Source organism: Echinops telfairi, unplaced genomic scaffold, assembly GCF_000313985.2.
Source record: "Echinops telfairi isolate 266 unplaced genomic scaffold, ASM31398v2 ScPeMD7_3533;HRSCAF=4204_1, whole genome shotgun sequence".
NCBI classification, from domain to species: domain Eukaryota; kingdom Metazoa; phylum Chordata; class Mammalia; order Afrosoricida; family Tenrecidae; genus Echinops; species Echinops telfairi.
Window position 1 is genome coordinate 29,055,913 of NW_022107432.1, and position 13,265 is coordinate 29,069,177.

The following is a 13,265-nucleotide window of genomic DNA, read 5'->3' on the forward strand; positions in this document are numbered from 1 at the left end:
TTACATGTTCAAGCAAAGGCTAGAGGGGAAAGGGAGAGGGAGGGAGCACATAGTGTGTGCAACTATGATGTTAAAAGTGTTCAAACAACTTACATGTCCATCAACAGGAGATGTATAATTAAATAGATAAAGCATATTGTAATGATAATCAAGTTATCAACTAAACTGGAGCCACTGGAGACATAAAAAGGGTACTTTTATGGCACAACAAATATAAACCAGGAATGTCCCAGGGATATTTGGACATTAATTCAATGGAACAGAACATTTAAAATGAATTAGAGCACCATGTGTCAAGTCAATATAATTGGTTTAAAAAAAAATACAAGTTGCAGAATGCCGCGGGCAACTTATCACATACATTCTAAAAACCATTTATTTTTATGTACCGTATATACTTGTGTATAAGCCGAGTTTCCCAGCACATTTTTAATGCCGTTTTTGTGGTAAAATTAGGGGCCTCGGCGGATATTCGGGTACTTACTCACCATACTAAAAAGTGTGAATATAGGAATACACACAGTGCTATCTCTGAAGCATGGAGAGGAGAATCAGGGTAGAAGAACACCCAGAGATTTTATCTCCTTTTTAAATATTCTAAAGCTCCCCCACCAAAAAAGGGACAATGTTAACATTTCCCAATTCTGAGTGGACACGTGGATGTTTACATTACTCCATATAATATTCTGAATTTTACATCCTTCCATCAGATACCCAACATCAGCCAGAATGGTTAAAGAGTCTGATGAATTGAACATCTACTGTGTTATATGTGAGGTATCTTTCTTGTGTTTTCCACTTCTGAGAAATCAATGGACAAACAATAGTCAATACGGCAACAGAATTAGAAAGCAAATGCCATTCACACACTTCAAGATCAGTAGTTGCATGGGAGCGGGGGAGGGGGGCCAGCAAAAATTAAGGTAGAATTTACTTTTCTACTGAACTTCTTAATGCTTTAAAATAGGGGAGCGGAGGAGATAAAAAAAAAAGAGGGGGTTGCTTACTGCAATTAACATTTTACTCCATTCTACTTCACTGATGGATACAGAATTCTCATAGTTTCTAAAAATAAGTATGCATTAACAAAAAGACATTTTTCTGATTCACCCTGTGTCTCTTACTACAGGATCCTCAAATTCAGCAGTGGCCTGTACAGCACCTCCCTGTGTGAAGTAACTGATACCAGATCACTTCTATCCTGACCTTAGAGGGGGAAAAAAGATGAGAGTATGACTCCAACCGGTAAGAGCTGCATGCTCATGAGATATTTTAGTCTACTGTTAACACACTGGAACGTTACCTTATTCTAGTAATTATTGTGAAACTAAAGTCACTTCAAATAAAAAATGTGGTTTAATCGACCATGCCTGGCATTAAAAATTAGGTTATTAAACTAGGAGCCTTGGTTTTATAGTCCTTACGCATTGGGCTGTTAACCAAAAGGTCAGCAGTTTGAAACCAACTGCTCCACAGGATACAGACAAAGATTTGTATTCCCGTAAAGAGTTGCAGGCTCGAAACCCACAGTCCCACCCTACCCTAAAGCTAGGATTTGACTCTATGGCACTGAGATTTCTTGGAAGCTACAAGTTATGGTCAACTTAATTTTGCTTATTCCAAAAAGAAATCAACTACTGCTACAGTTGGTAAGACTTAAAGTACACTTAGTAAAAATGTGTAATACCTAAGGAACCCTGGTGGTGCTATATGTTAGTCACTGGGCTGCTAACCCCAAAATCTGCAGGAGAAAAGTTAGGCTGTCTAGAAACTCTGTATAGGGTTGCTGAGCATTAGAAGTAGTCTTATGAACAGTGGGATGTTCTACACTATTGCTTTGTAGACTTTTCTTTTTTTTTTTTTCTTTTATCCCCTTCTCCCGCTTTGTAGACTTTTCTTAATGAGTTTTTAATTCCTACCCTCATGTTATTTTTTAAAGTGGGAAAATAATAAAAACTAACAGCATATTGAGAACTTAAGTTTTAGAACTTTTTTATTTAATAATGACTTCTAATTGAGATAGAAATTTGGTAGCAAATAGCCAGTTTGGTCATTTGCCGGTTGGGATACAAAGGAGCAATGGGAAGGCAGAGCACACCTTAATACTAGCTATTCCATCCCTTCCCTGAGTCTGCCTTCTGAGGTCCATTCAGAATTTAAAACTATAACTATATGACAATGTCAAGAATAACAGTGAGAATGAAATTTCTACATAAAATCGATAGCTTTAGTCTAGGATCTGACAAAGGTTAGTACCAAAGATGCAGTAATTATAATTTTAAGTTTTTATTTTCTCCAAATAACTCAGTACTAAGACTGATCATTTGAACAAATAACATAAAACAAACTTCGATAAAAATAAATGCTTGGCTTTACAGTCTTATTAGGAGATACTTCCTATATAACCTGTCCTTTTATTGGTTGCAATATTGTTCAATAAGGCGCTCTTACCCATCTTCCCATTAAGAAGTGTTTCACATAATAATATATTAAGTTACATTGAAATTCATTGTCACTTATAACAAGAGCTGCTTGTCCACAACTTCAATTCATCTTTAGTTGTCAAGAGACCCCTTTGTACTTGAGTTCTTGTAGCCTTTATCCACCCTCCTAAAAATCGACACTGTAATGTATTACATGTACTATGCCTTTTAAGGAGGAAAAAACAAGCTCCGATACTGTGAATCATTCACTCCCTTATCTGTTCAATGTTTTGTAAATCATAGAATATCCCATTTCTTAAAAGTTATTCTTGAATGGAACTACACGTTCAAATTGTCTACAATTTAAAATAGATTGTCTATTTTGATTTCTCAATGAAGTACTTTCATCTTAAGTCTATAAACAAGAGACATATTAGTGTCAGGGTTTTAAAATACATACATATCTCCCTAATTTCACAGGTTCCTTGTACACTGAGCACATACTAGGGTTGTCTTCTTGTAAGCATCTGCCACCATTGCTCCTCAGAGAATTTTCTACCACTTGAACTAAGTGCAGGCTCATCCACCCCTTAGAAAGTATGAAGTACCAGTCACCACACACTTGTGTCCCCCAGAAAACAATTTTAAGAGCTTGTGAGTGGTGGTGGTGATGTCACCCTGATGGAGGACAATTCTGCAACAATGTCTTCTGCCTTCCCCACCGTGATTAGCCCAGGGGTTGGTTACTAATTGTCATCCATACTTTTGTTTCAGAAGTCAGCAAAAAATATTGTTTTGTTTTGTTTTTTAATTTAAAAACTATTCCATGGAAGAACACTTCTTCAATAGCTAGGCTTCACTATGGTAGTACACGTTATAATGAATCTGATACTTACTGTACCTAAATATCAAGCACTAGTCATTAGCTAAGAGTCACAAACTAATTAATTCAGTTTGTACTCAAGCCAAAAATAATACCAAAAGTAGTATCATTTCTATACTGTGCTTGACTTTTCATATATAGTATTTTAGCACCGCAATAGGTAAATCGGGTTTTACATCGAAAAACCATGTAGTCCAAACAAGAGCTCAGAAGTGACAAAGATTCCAAGAACTTGGTTAATCTAGAAAGGAAAAAAGGAAAAGTCCTAGTTTCCAAAAAAAAAAAATCACAAGTCATTCAATGCTTTTCTAAAATCATCCTTTTGTTAAAATGTAGTTTGTTAAGTTGTTGGTTTTTTAAAAATTATTTTTTGGGGGGCTCGTACAATTCTCATCACAATCCATACATATATCCATTGTGTCAAGCACATATGTGCATTCGCTGCCCTCATCATTCTCAAAACATATGCCCTCCACCTCAGCCCTTATTATCAGTTGCTCATTTTTCCCCTCCCTCCCCACACCCCTCCCTCATGAACCCTTCATAATTCACAACTTATTATAGTTTTGTCATAAGTTACACTGTCCAACATCTCCCCCGCCCTCTTCTCTGCTGTCCATCCCCCAGGGAGGAGGCAATATCTAAAATCTTGTAATTGGTTCCCCCTTTCCACCCCACATACCCTTCACCCTCCAGTCATCGCCCCTTTCACCACTGGTCTTGAAGGAGTCATCTGTCCTGGATTTCGTGTTTCCAGTTGCTATCTGTTCCAATGTACATACTCTGGTCTAGCTAGATTTGTAAGGTAGACTTGGGATCATGATAACAGTGTGTGGGTGGGGGGGGAAGCATTTAAGAACTAGAGGAAAGTTATATGTTTCATCGTTGCTACCCTGCACCCTGATTGGCTCGTCTCCTCCCCTCAATCCTTCAGCGAGGGGGTGTCCAGTTGCCTACCGATGGACTTTGAGTCTCCACTCTGTACTCACCCACCTTTACAATGATATGATTTTTTTGTTTTTTGATGCCTGATACCTGATCCTTTTGACAGCTAGTGGTCACCCATGCTGTTGTGCTTCTTCCATGTGTGCTTTGCTGCTTCTGAGGTAGTTGGCCGCTTGCTTATCTTCAAGCCTTTAAGACCACAGGCACTATATCTTTTGATAGCCTGGCACCATCAGCTTTCTTCACCACCTTTGCTTATGCACACGTTTGTCTTCAGTGATTGTATCAGGAAGGTGGGCACCCACTGATCTGATTTTCAGTTCTTTGATAGCTGATAACTGGGTTTTTAAGTTTTTTAAGGATCGTAGTAATATATAAAAATTTACATGTAACCCAGTCTCATTATTTTCATTTCTATATGCCACCATAAGATTTTATACAATAATACTAACCACTACTATTCTAATTAATTTTTAAATGCTGATCATGACCCATTAAATTGATTTTTCAACCCTCTAATAACTCAAAGCACCCAGTTTAAAAAAACTGCATTAGAAAGTAGCACTTCAAACAATAAATGCTTATTTGCCATAAAAAACTATAAATACATGTCAAAATTTTGCTTTTTATTTCAGACAAATACTGTTTCATTTCATAAATTCATACACAGGTAAAACTGTTTAAAGAAATAAAAGTAGTATGACAAGTGGAGCATTTATCTACAGGGTGGATAGGGCAAAACTAGGCCAACAGACATTCTCAGACTAGCTTTAATAATTGGAGAGATCTGTGGCAAAATCAATTGATAATAAATGTCCGAGAGTGCTTTCATCATTTTCAGGAGTTCAGACATATCTTCCCCATAACTTCAGTTAAAATACTAGACAAATCTTTTCTTTAGCACGATTCTAACAGTTTGAACTATGAGGGGTCAATTATGAACCCAAAGGTGAAAGAATCTTTATCCAAACTGCATGTGGTTCCTGGTTCTTCTCACAGAGTTATCTTATTCTTCAAATATACCCAAAAGCCAAATAAAAGTATAGCACTGTGATTTGAGGAAAGAAAGCAGAACATAGTAAGAGGTGATTAAAAAGGGTCAAAAGAAAATGAACAAACTTACCATGGAAGAAAAATAATATGGCAAAATTAATTCATGCCTATTCTTCATAGATGAGATACCTTTGGATAACGAGAACTAAGAAGAGCATTTTAAATGCATCCTTTTTAAAAGAGCATGGGGGGTCAATTATGTGCTGGTGCTCCCCCACAGCACTCCCTGTAAGGCCTTCAAGTAAAAGGCACTGTAATGCTAAGAAAGACTCCTGTTACACACTTACTTGCTAAGAAAAGTCCAATGGCCTTAAAGGGAAAAGACCAAATCAGAACCTAAAAACCTAAAGCTCAGCTCAGTGACCTTATATAGGGGTCCCGAAATGGTAATTCTTTACGGAGGCAGGTAGCCTCATCCTGCGCCAGCAGAGCAGCTGGTGAGCAGGAACCGACAGTCTTGAGGTTAGCATTCCAATGCTTACCTGATAGTGCTACCAGGGCTCTTTCAACTTGTAGGCCTTACAGAGTAAGAGTTATCACAAACAAAACATTAACTAAAAACTTCAACCTACACTACCATCAGTCATCCCTTTGTTTGTGCCCACTGAGGCAGCCACTGTGTCAATTTATCTCAGTGAGGGGCTCCCACATTTTCACTGACCTACTTTATCAAGCATAATGTCTTTTCTCCAAAGATGCTGTGCGCCCCACCTCACCCCTGCCCGCCCAATAACATATCCAAAGTACATGACACATCCTTGCTTCTAAGGAGCATTCTTTCTAGCTGTAATTTTTCCGAGACGTATTTTTTTTCTTTCTACAGTTATATTCACTATTGTTTGCCAACTCATTACTTAAATCTATGAATTTTTCTTTGGTCCTTCTTATTCATTGTCCAGCTTACCCACACACATGAGGTGATTTAAATACTATGGCTTGGGGGGTCAGGCATATCTCATTCCTCCGTGTGTTATCTCAGCTTTTTAACACTTCAAGAGGCCTTTGCAGCAAATCTGCCCAGTGGAATGCATCGTTTGATTTCTTGACCTTCTATGGGATCCAAGTAAAATGAATCCTCCACTCTTTTCTACATACTGTACATGCAAATAGCTGACAACAGCACTTTTTTCTCTAAACATTCCATAGTGGCACTATTTGTTAAAATTACCAGCAAGTAACATTTCAACAGTTTTTAGTAATTTTCCACATAATCATTTTTATTCCCTGTCTCTGGCCTCAAAAATCCCAGGAATTTTTTTATGGAGAAAGGGGAAATATCTGAACTGCTCCTGACTACTGGAGGAAGGGATGTGCTTCACCATTCAACAGAGTTATTTTATTTCAGGGGCAGAACCACAGCAAAGTAAATCTTAAACTAGCACCCTCAGGTCCTAACCCTAAACTCAACTTTAAACAGTTTGCTCACGTTACTCTATTTTATGTAAATAAGCTGTAATAAATTCACTTTCTTAGTCACATAGGTAAAAACAATGATACAAAAGGTGATTTTTAAAGTGAATTTCCAACTTTTAAATATATTTTAAAAGAGCACTTAGTGTCTTTGGCCAAAGTACTCATATTATCTTGCGTACTTCACATATCTCCTATAATAATTTATTTACTGAACTCCCTCTACCTTCATATAATGAGGTAGTATCTACAGTGTACCTTTAAAGTTCAATAGTGCTCTTTTCTTTGAAATTTCTAAAGGAACAAAAGGCTGCTTCAAGAGGCTAACGGTGTTACTAACCATTCCATACAACTATGGTAAGGGAAGTTTAGAGTATAGGGGTAAAAATAAAGAACGAAGGAAAATAGAGTATTTTCTTTATCAACTTGGAAGTATCCTCTTAATAGTTTTAAGAGCAAAAATGCCAATGCTGTGTAAAAACAATAATTGGATATAGATCAGCAAGGAAACCATGAAAACTGATTACCACAAAAAGCAAAACTTATAATTCTAAAGAAATACAAATATTATGACGGAGCTTGGGCTTCCTTTAGGGACATAAGACACTTCTTTGATATATTTGATCTAAGTCACCTTACTACTCAAAGGTGCCCAGTATCTCCCTAGAGTCATGCTTGACTATATTAGAAGCCCCCTATAGGAAGGGAGGCAAACAATCTAGCAGACATTCTGTCCCACTTTTAATCTTTATTATAAGGTTACTATATAAAGTTACACTGAAGTCTCACCAGGAGTCCCTCCATATATATAATTAGGCATGCAGAGTAGGAAAAGCAGAATGTATTCACCTGGTTAGACATGGTTAGAAATATTGTTTAAATTAAAATCAGCCAATATTATTTTCTCTAAAACAAAAAAAAAAACCCACACTATTTGACAAATTCCAAATTTAAAAAGATACAAACTGTCATACACAAGGCAAACTGAACACATTTTAATGGACAAAGACTTTGCTACTTTGGGTAAAACCACTAGATGTACTAAGTTCTTTTTTTAAGAAAATCACTGAAGGTTTCAACTTCATGAAAGAGGCATCACTCAAGCCTCTGGGAACTAGAAAGGATCCGTGGCAAACACCCAATCCTGGTGTTCACTCATTTCACAAAGAGATTAAGTGACTCACCCAGGCTGACGTCAATGAGGGGCAGGATTAGAAGGGGCTAACAGCATGATTCTCTTGCTGACTCCAACCTCAAGATATTATTTGTTTTAATCACCATAAAAGTAGGACTGGCCATTCATCAGTCAAGTCGTGGTCAGAGATTTCTATGTGTTTGTGTGTATATATGTATATTACCCTACTGAAACACAAATTAACATGCCACAGCACGTTAATAACTGTAAACTGAAGGAAATTTGTCTGGTGCAAGCACCTGAGGCTGCATTTCCCTGTGAGGACTGCTCAACAGCCCCGGTAAGTGGCAAAGCACACTGGTGAGCAAAAACTGCTTTCAGAGACAAAGGCCAAGAAAATAAAACCCATGCATAAACCCAAAAGAAGGTTATATAATTTAGATAGTCTGAACATTTGACCAAAAAAATAAACAAAAAAACAAACCCCTTTCTGCACTTACCAGCAAAGCATTTGGAACAGAGATTCATAGTCTTGCTGGACCTGGCACAAAAACAGAGAGAAAGAGAAAAAAGAAAGAGCTAAAATTTTCAGTATCATTCTTATCAAAACATAAGATCCTTGAAATGTACACAAAGAATTTCCTGCTCAGGCAACTGAAGCAATTATCTAATAACTAGTCCCTAGCTAGCCACCCTCCTCCCTTCTCATAAAACAGAAGCAAATAAAACATACTTAAAAAAAACAAAAACCTTATGAGTTAGTCAATACTCTCTTTTACTGTAATTAGCAGTTTATATAGCAAAAGGTGAATAATAGTTACCCAGAAATACTGTACTGTACCCAGAAGATAACATAGGAGCCCATTTACACTACATGACGACCAAATGCCCTCTGCTCACACTCTATCAAAGAATATACCATGAAATAATCACTCACACCAAACTCACAGCCAGTGAGTCGGTTCGGACTCACAGTGATCCCAGATGGCACAGACAGTATGAGAGCTGTGGGTTGCCAAAGCTATCAATCTTCACAGAAGCAAGAAACCCCATCTTTCTCCTGAAGCGCTGCTGGTGATCTGGAACTGCTGACCTTCCAGTTCACAGCCTAAATCATAACACTCTATGCCACTGGGACTCCTAAAGTTACTACTAAAGCAATGACATCATTGCCTCAAAAGTGACCTCATACACATACTTATCTCTGTAACACTTCGGCTTTTATCTCTTGTGCTTTTTCTTTCCCCCATCTTCCATCCTAGTCTTATTTCAGATTCTGTTCACATTATGACCTTGTAGTGGCTGCGTGTATGTGTTGGGGGGGGTGGGGGGGTAAATCCCTTCTTCCAGTATTCCCAGTCAAATGATGTTTCACGTCCTTTCATTTGTTAATAATAACTAAAATTCACTGAATTACTAACTTAGGCACTTAACATATACTATTTTATTAATCTTCCCAACATCACTGAGATGGGTATTACCATATTACTTTGTTTCTAAGATACACTTTCTTAAAAATCACATTAATATATCTGGCTACAGAAATATTATCAACCAATACTACCAACATCTTACAAAGGGCTACAAATGATGAATAACTTGATGTATTCCCCCCACATCTCTCCCACGGTGATATTAAATTGAGGGACCTTAGAAATCAAGCATACAGAGCTTCTCCCCATTTGAAAGCTGAGCAGCTAACTTCAGGTCACAGAGCTGCGGAGCTGTGGAGGGAGCCTCTGAGCTCTGGTGTAAGTGAACTCCAGAGGGCACCTGCCATCACCCAGCAGGTCAGACACAACAAGGCAGGCAGTCACATGACTTGATATCTGTCACCTGAATCCTTTCCCTAGCAGATTCTCACCACTTTCCTTCCAGAAACCTCCTAAAATACTACATGTTGGACAAACTGGCCTATTTACAGATTCTTTTTCCAGCAACATCCCTCACAGAATCTAAGCCTGTGCCGCATTTGCCTCTACACATGGATTAAGTTCATTTTTCTCTGCTCTCCTCACTTGCTCTCACAATTCTAGAAGTCTCCCTCAGGAGAATTACTTGTGGGCTGTCATTGTTTTCTAAGGTATTGGAACCCCCAAGCTAATGGTTAGTACACCTGGTTCTCATCATTCATGGGAGTTAATGTTCTCTACTGTTTGCACAGTTGCCATCACTCCCGGGCAGTTATAAGGCTGGTTAAGTTACTGAAAACCTCTGGTCATGTTCTCCTCAACTGATCAATGTTGCGAGGTTTTGTGTGTGTTTCTTCTTTTCTGTATGTTTCTGTTTAATCAACAATATAATAATGCTTTCCATTAATATTACACTCACAACCAAGATCTCAAACTTGAACCAGGCTTATGTCTATCAAACATATTTTCTCCACAAGGCACCTCAAAGTCTCCTTGCACTTACAACACCTTAGCAATGAAGCACATTATCTCGGGGTCGTTTGAAAAAGCAAAACACAAGCACAAAAATAAAGGGGGTAGCGTGGGTAACACTAAAGAAACCAAAAGGGCAGTGATTTATGAGAACTAAAATAAGAAGGCAGACTTTATTTGGGAAATATTATGTCAAGCAACTCAAATTTTTCACCACTCTACACATGACTCTACAAACAACTCTGAAAATAATGCGAAGTACTGACTTTCGGGTTACAATTTTTTTTTTTAATTTTTTTAAAGTAGGAATGTGCAAATTCTGAATCTGTGGATAATGAGGATTGATTAGAATTATCATAGGTGACAAAGTGGAAAATGGGCCATTGCTTCTCTTTTCCAAAAGAGACTGTCAGCAGGTGGATCTTCTTTTAGGACACTTTGCTTATGAACACATACATCCAAGGCAGGTCCTTCTGGGGAATCCCATGCCCCCTCCGCTTGACATGTGAATCCCTGAATTCCAGCTCCAATATAGGAATCCCCCAAAGATCATATAAGAGTGTCATGCAAAAAACCACAGGCAAACTCAGAAGTTTACTGAGTATGACCTTTCCTACCAAAAAAAACCCAAAAAGCAAGCACGTAGGCAAGTGGTTGCAGACACAGAGACGGGAAAGAGGAGCACAATGCTGGTGGACAGACAGTTTAGCGTGCGGTATCTCCACTGAGTAGGGGTGCTCACTGGTCAACAGACTGACCACAGGGTGTTGTTCTCTGGTGGATTGAGAAGAGATTGAAAACTGAACACTGAGACCTGAAACTTTCTAATTCAAATTAAACCAGGAAGGAAGAAAATTAGCACAGGGAGGGAAAGGAAACAGTAAGTAAAGGTTGACAGCTCCACTTGGCTACAAGTTGTTTTGTTTTGTAGGAAGTAGAATGGGCAAAAACAACAAATACTGGTGTGACGAAGTATATCAATTTCGAAAATTCCAATCCCAACAGCAGAAAAACATGGCAAAGGGAGTAAAGGTGTAGCTAACGATGAGCAAATAATGGAAATAAAAATATGTAATCATATAATGCAATACAATTAAATACAATTATAGGACTAAGGGAAAACAAAGATAAAGAGGTAAAAGAAAAAAATACACAATGTGAGGAACTAAAAGAGATTGGGACTGAACAACACAACAAGTAAAACAAGCAGCACATGAGAAGCAACATACCAACATATTTAATCAGGCAGAACAAACAAAGAATTTGAGGTTAAAATTACAAATGCTGAAGAGCAGCAACAACAGAGGCTCAAGAAAGCTGGGCACAGTTGAATGAAATTATAGGATAACAACACAAGGCATATATATATATAATTCCAGAAGGAGATGAAAGGAAGAATCTCTAAGTGATGACAGAAAACCAGAAAATGTCTCCAATCTAACAAAGGACAGGAATCTACAAATCCAAGAAGCCAGAACTACTCCAGGATAAGATAAACTGGAAAAGATCTACACAGGAGTCAGCATAGTTTAAAAAAAACAAAAAAACACCACACCCATAGTAAAACTGCTCCGTGGGGGTTTCCAAGAGTGTACATCTCTGTGGGGGCAGACAAATTCATCGTTCTCAGAAGAAGTGGCTGGTGGGTTTGAACCACTCATCACAGAGTTAGCAGCGAAACAACTGTTCTGTCGGTATGCTCTCAGAAAGCAAAGGGAAGAGAGGGTCCTGAAAGCAAAGGGAAGAGAGGGTCCTGAAAGTAGTGAGAGAAAAGCGAACAGTCACATATAAAGGGCTCCCCAGAAGAGTAAATGCCAATTTCTCCTCAGAAACACTGGAGGCTAGAAGCAATGGACTGACATAGTTCGAGTGCTGACAGGAAAAAGCACCCAAAGACCCTGTCAAACAAGACGGTTACACTCAGCGAGACTCCTCCCTGCAAGAAGGAGGGGAAATTAAATCATCTCAGACAGATCAACATATGAACTACAAAAAACACTAATGAGAGTTCTGTAGGTGAAAGGGAAAAGACATCTAAAATGTAATTCAATGATACACATAAGTAGAAAGATCCCTAAGAAAGGGAAATGCACAGACTAAGAAGAAAGGTTAGTAATAAGGGATTTATGGTGGTCAATACTGAATATTTTGTCTTTCCTGCCTTATAAACTATAAAAAGGATATAATTATGTTGGGGCACATGAAATACAAAGATATAATTAGTTATAACAGCAACAAGGGGGGCTGTACAAATTTTTTAATGCTTGCATAAATAACTAAAGTTAAGGTGGCACCAACTTACCCTACAATGTTAACAATAAAACAAATAAAACCCAAACCCGCTGCCAATTAGGCAATTCTGATGCACAAAGACCTTATAAACTTATAGTATGAAGGGTTGCCTAAGCTGTAAATCTCAATACTTTAAACCTATTCTCACTCAAATTATTTATTTCTTCACTTACATTCAATGACATTTTTTTCTGGTGTCATTAAATATTCCTCAAAACATCTGAATTGCTCTGTAATAGTTACACACTAATGCAATGTACTTACTCTCTTATTGTGGAATATTTAATTCTAGCCATTCACTTATTTTTATTGCAATGGACATTTTTTAACATAAATCTTTAGTCATTATGTCTTTGTCTGAATTAATTTCCTTAAAACAGATTCTGATGACTAGGTTTAAAATTTTTAATTTTGGTAAGCATTGCCAAATTTCCAGATAAGTTCTGCCAATTTACACTCTCAATAGAAACACCTGAAAGTACTATTTCCAATACACCCTCATCAATGCTGAGTATTATTATTTTTAAGTATCTGCCTGATAGGAGAAATAGTTATACTATTATAATTATATTCTTTCTTTTTAAATTAAAAATTAAATACTAATTTTGAAGGGTATTAACTTTCCAATAAAAAGTAAATTGGCCTTCAAGCAAATCCATCCTGGAAAAGTATATAAATACGGAAATAAAAGATTACCCTGTTTTCTCTCAACAACCACACTTTCCCATATGCCACAGATC

At 37.6% G+C, this 13,265-nt stretch overlaps 1 protein-coding gene across 3 annotated transcripts in view; it reads right to left on the reverse strand.

Annotated features, from left to right (window-relative positions):
• Positions 1–8,386, reverse strand: part of ZFAND3 (zinc finger AN1-type containing 3) — a 233,075-nt gene extending 224,689 nt beyond the window's left edge. For all 3 annotated transcript variants that reach the window (XM_045294918.1, XM_045294915.1, XM_045294917.1), the window contains exon 1: positions 8,350–8,386. In XM_045294918.1, coding sequence (XP_045150853.1) covers positions 8,350–8,377 — 28 coding nt within the window. In that variant the 5' untranslated portion in view covers positions 8,378–8,386. The remainder of the gene's footprint in view (positions 1–8,349) is intronic.
• Positions 8,387–13,265: the final 4,879 nt, after the last annotated feature.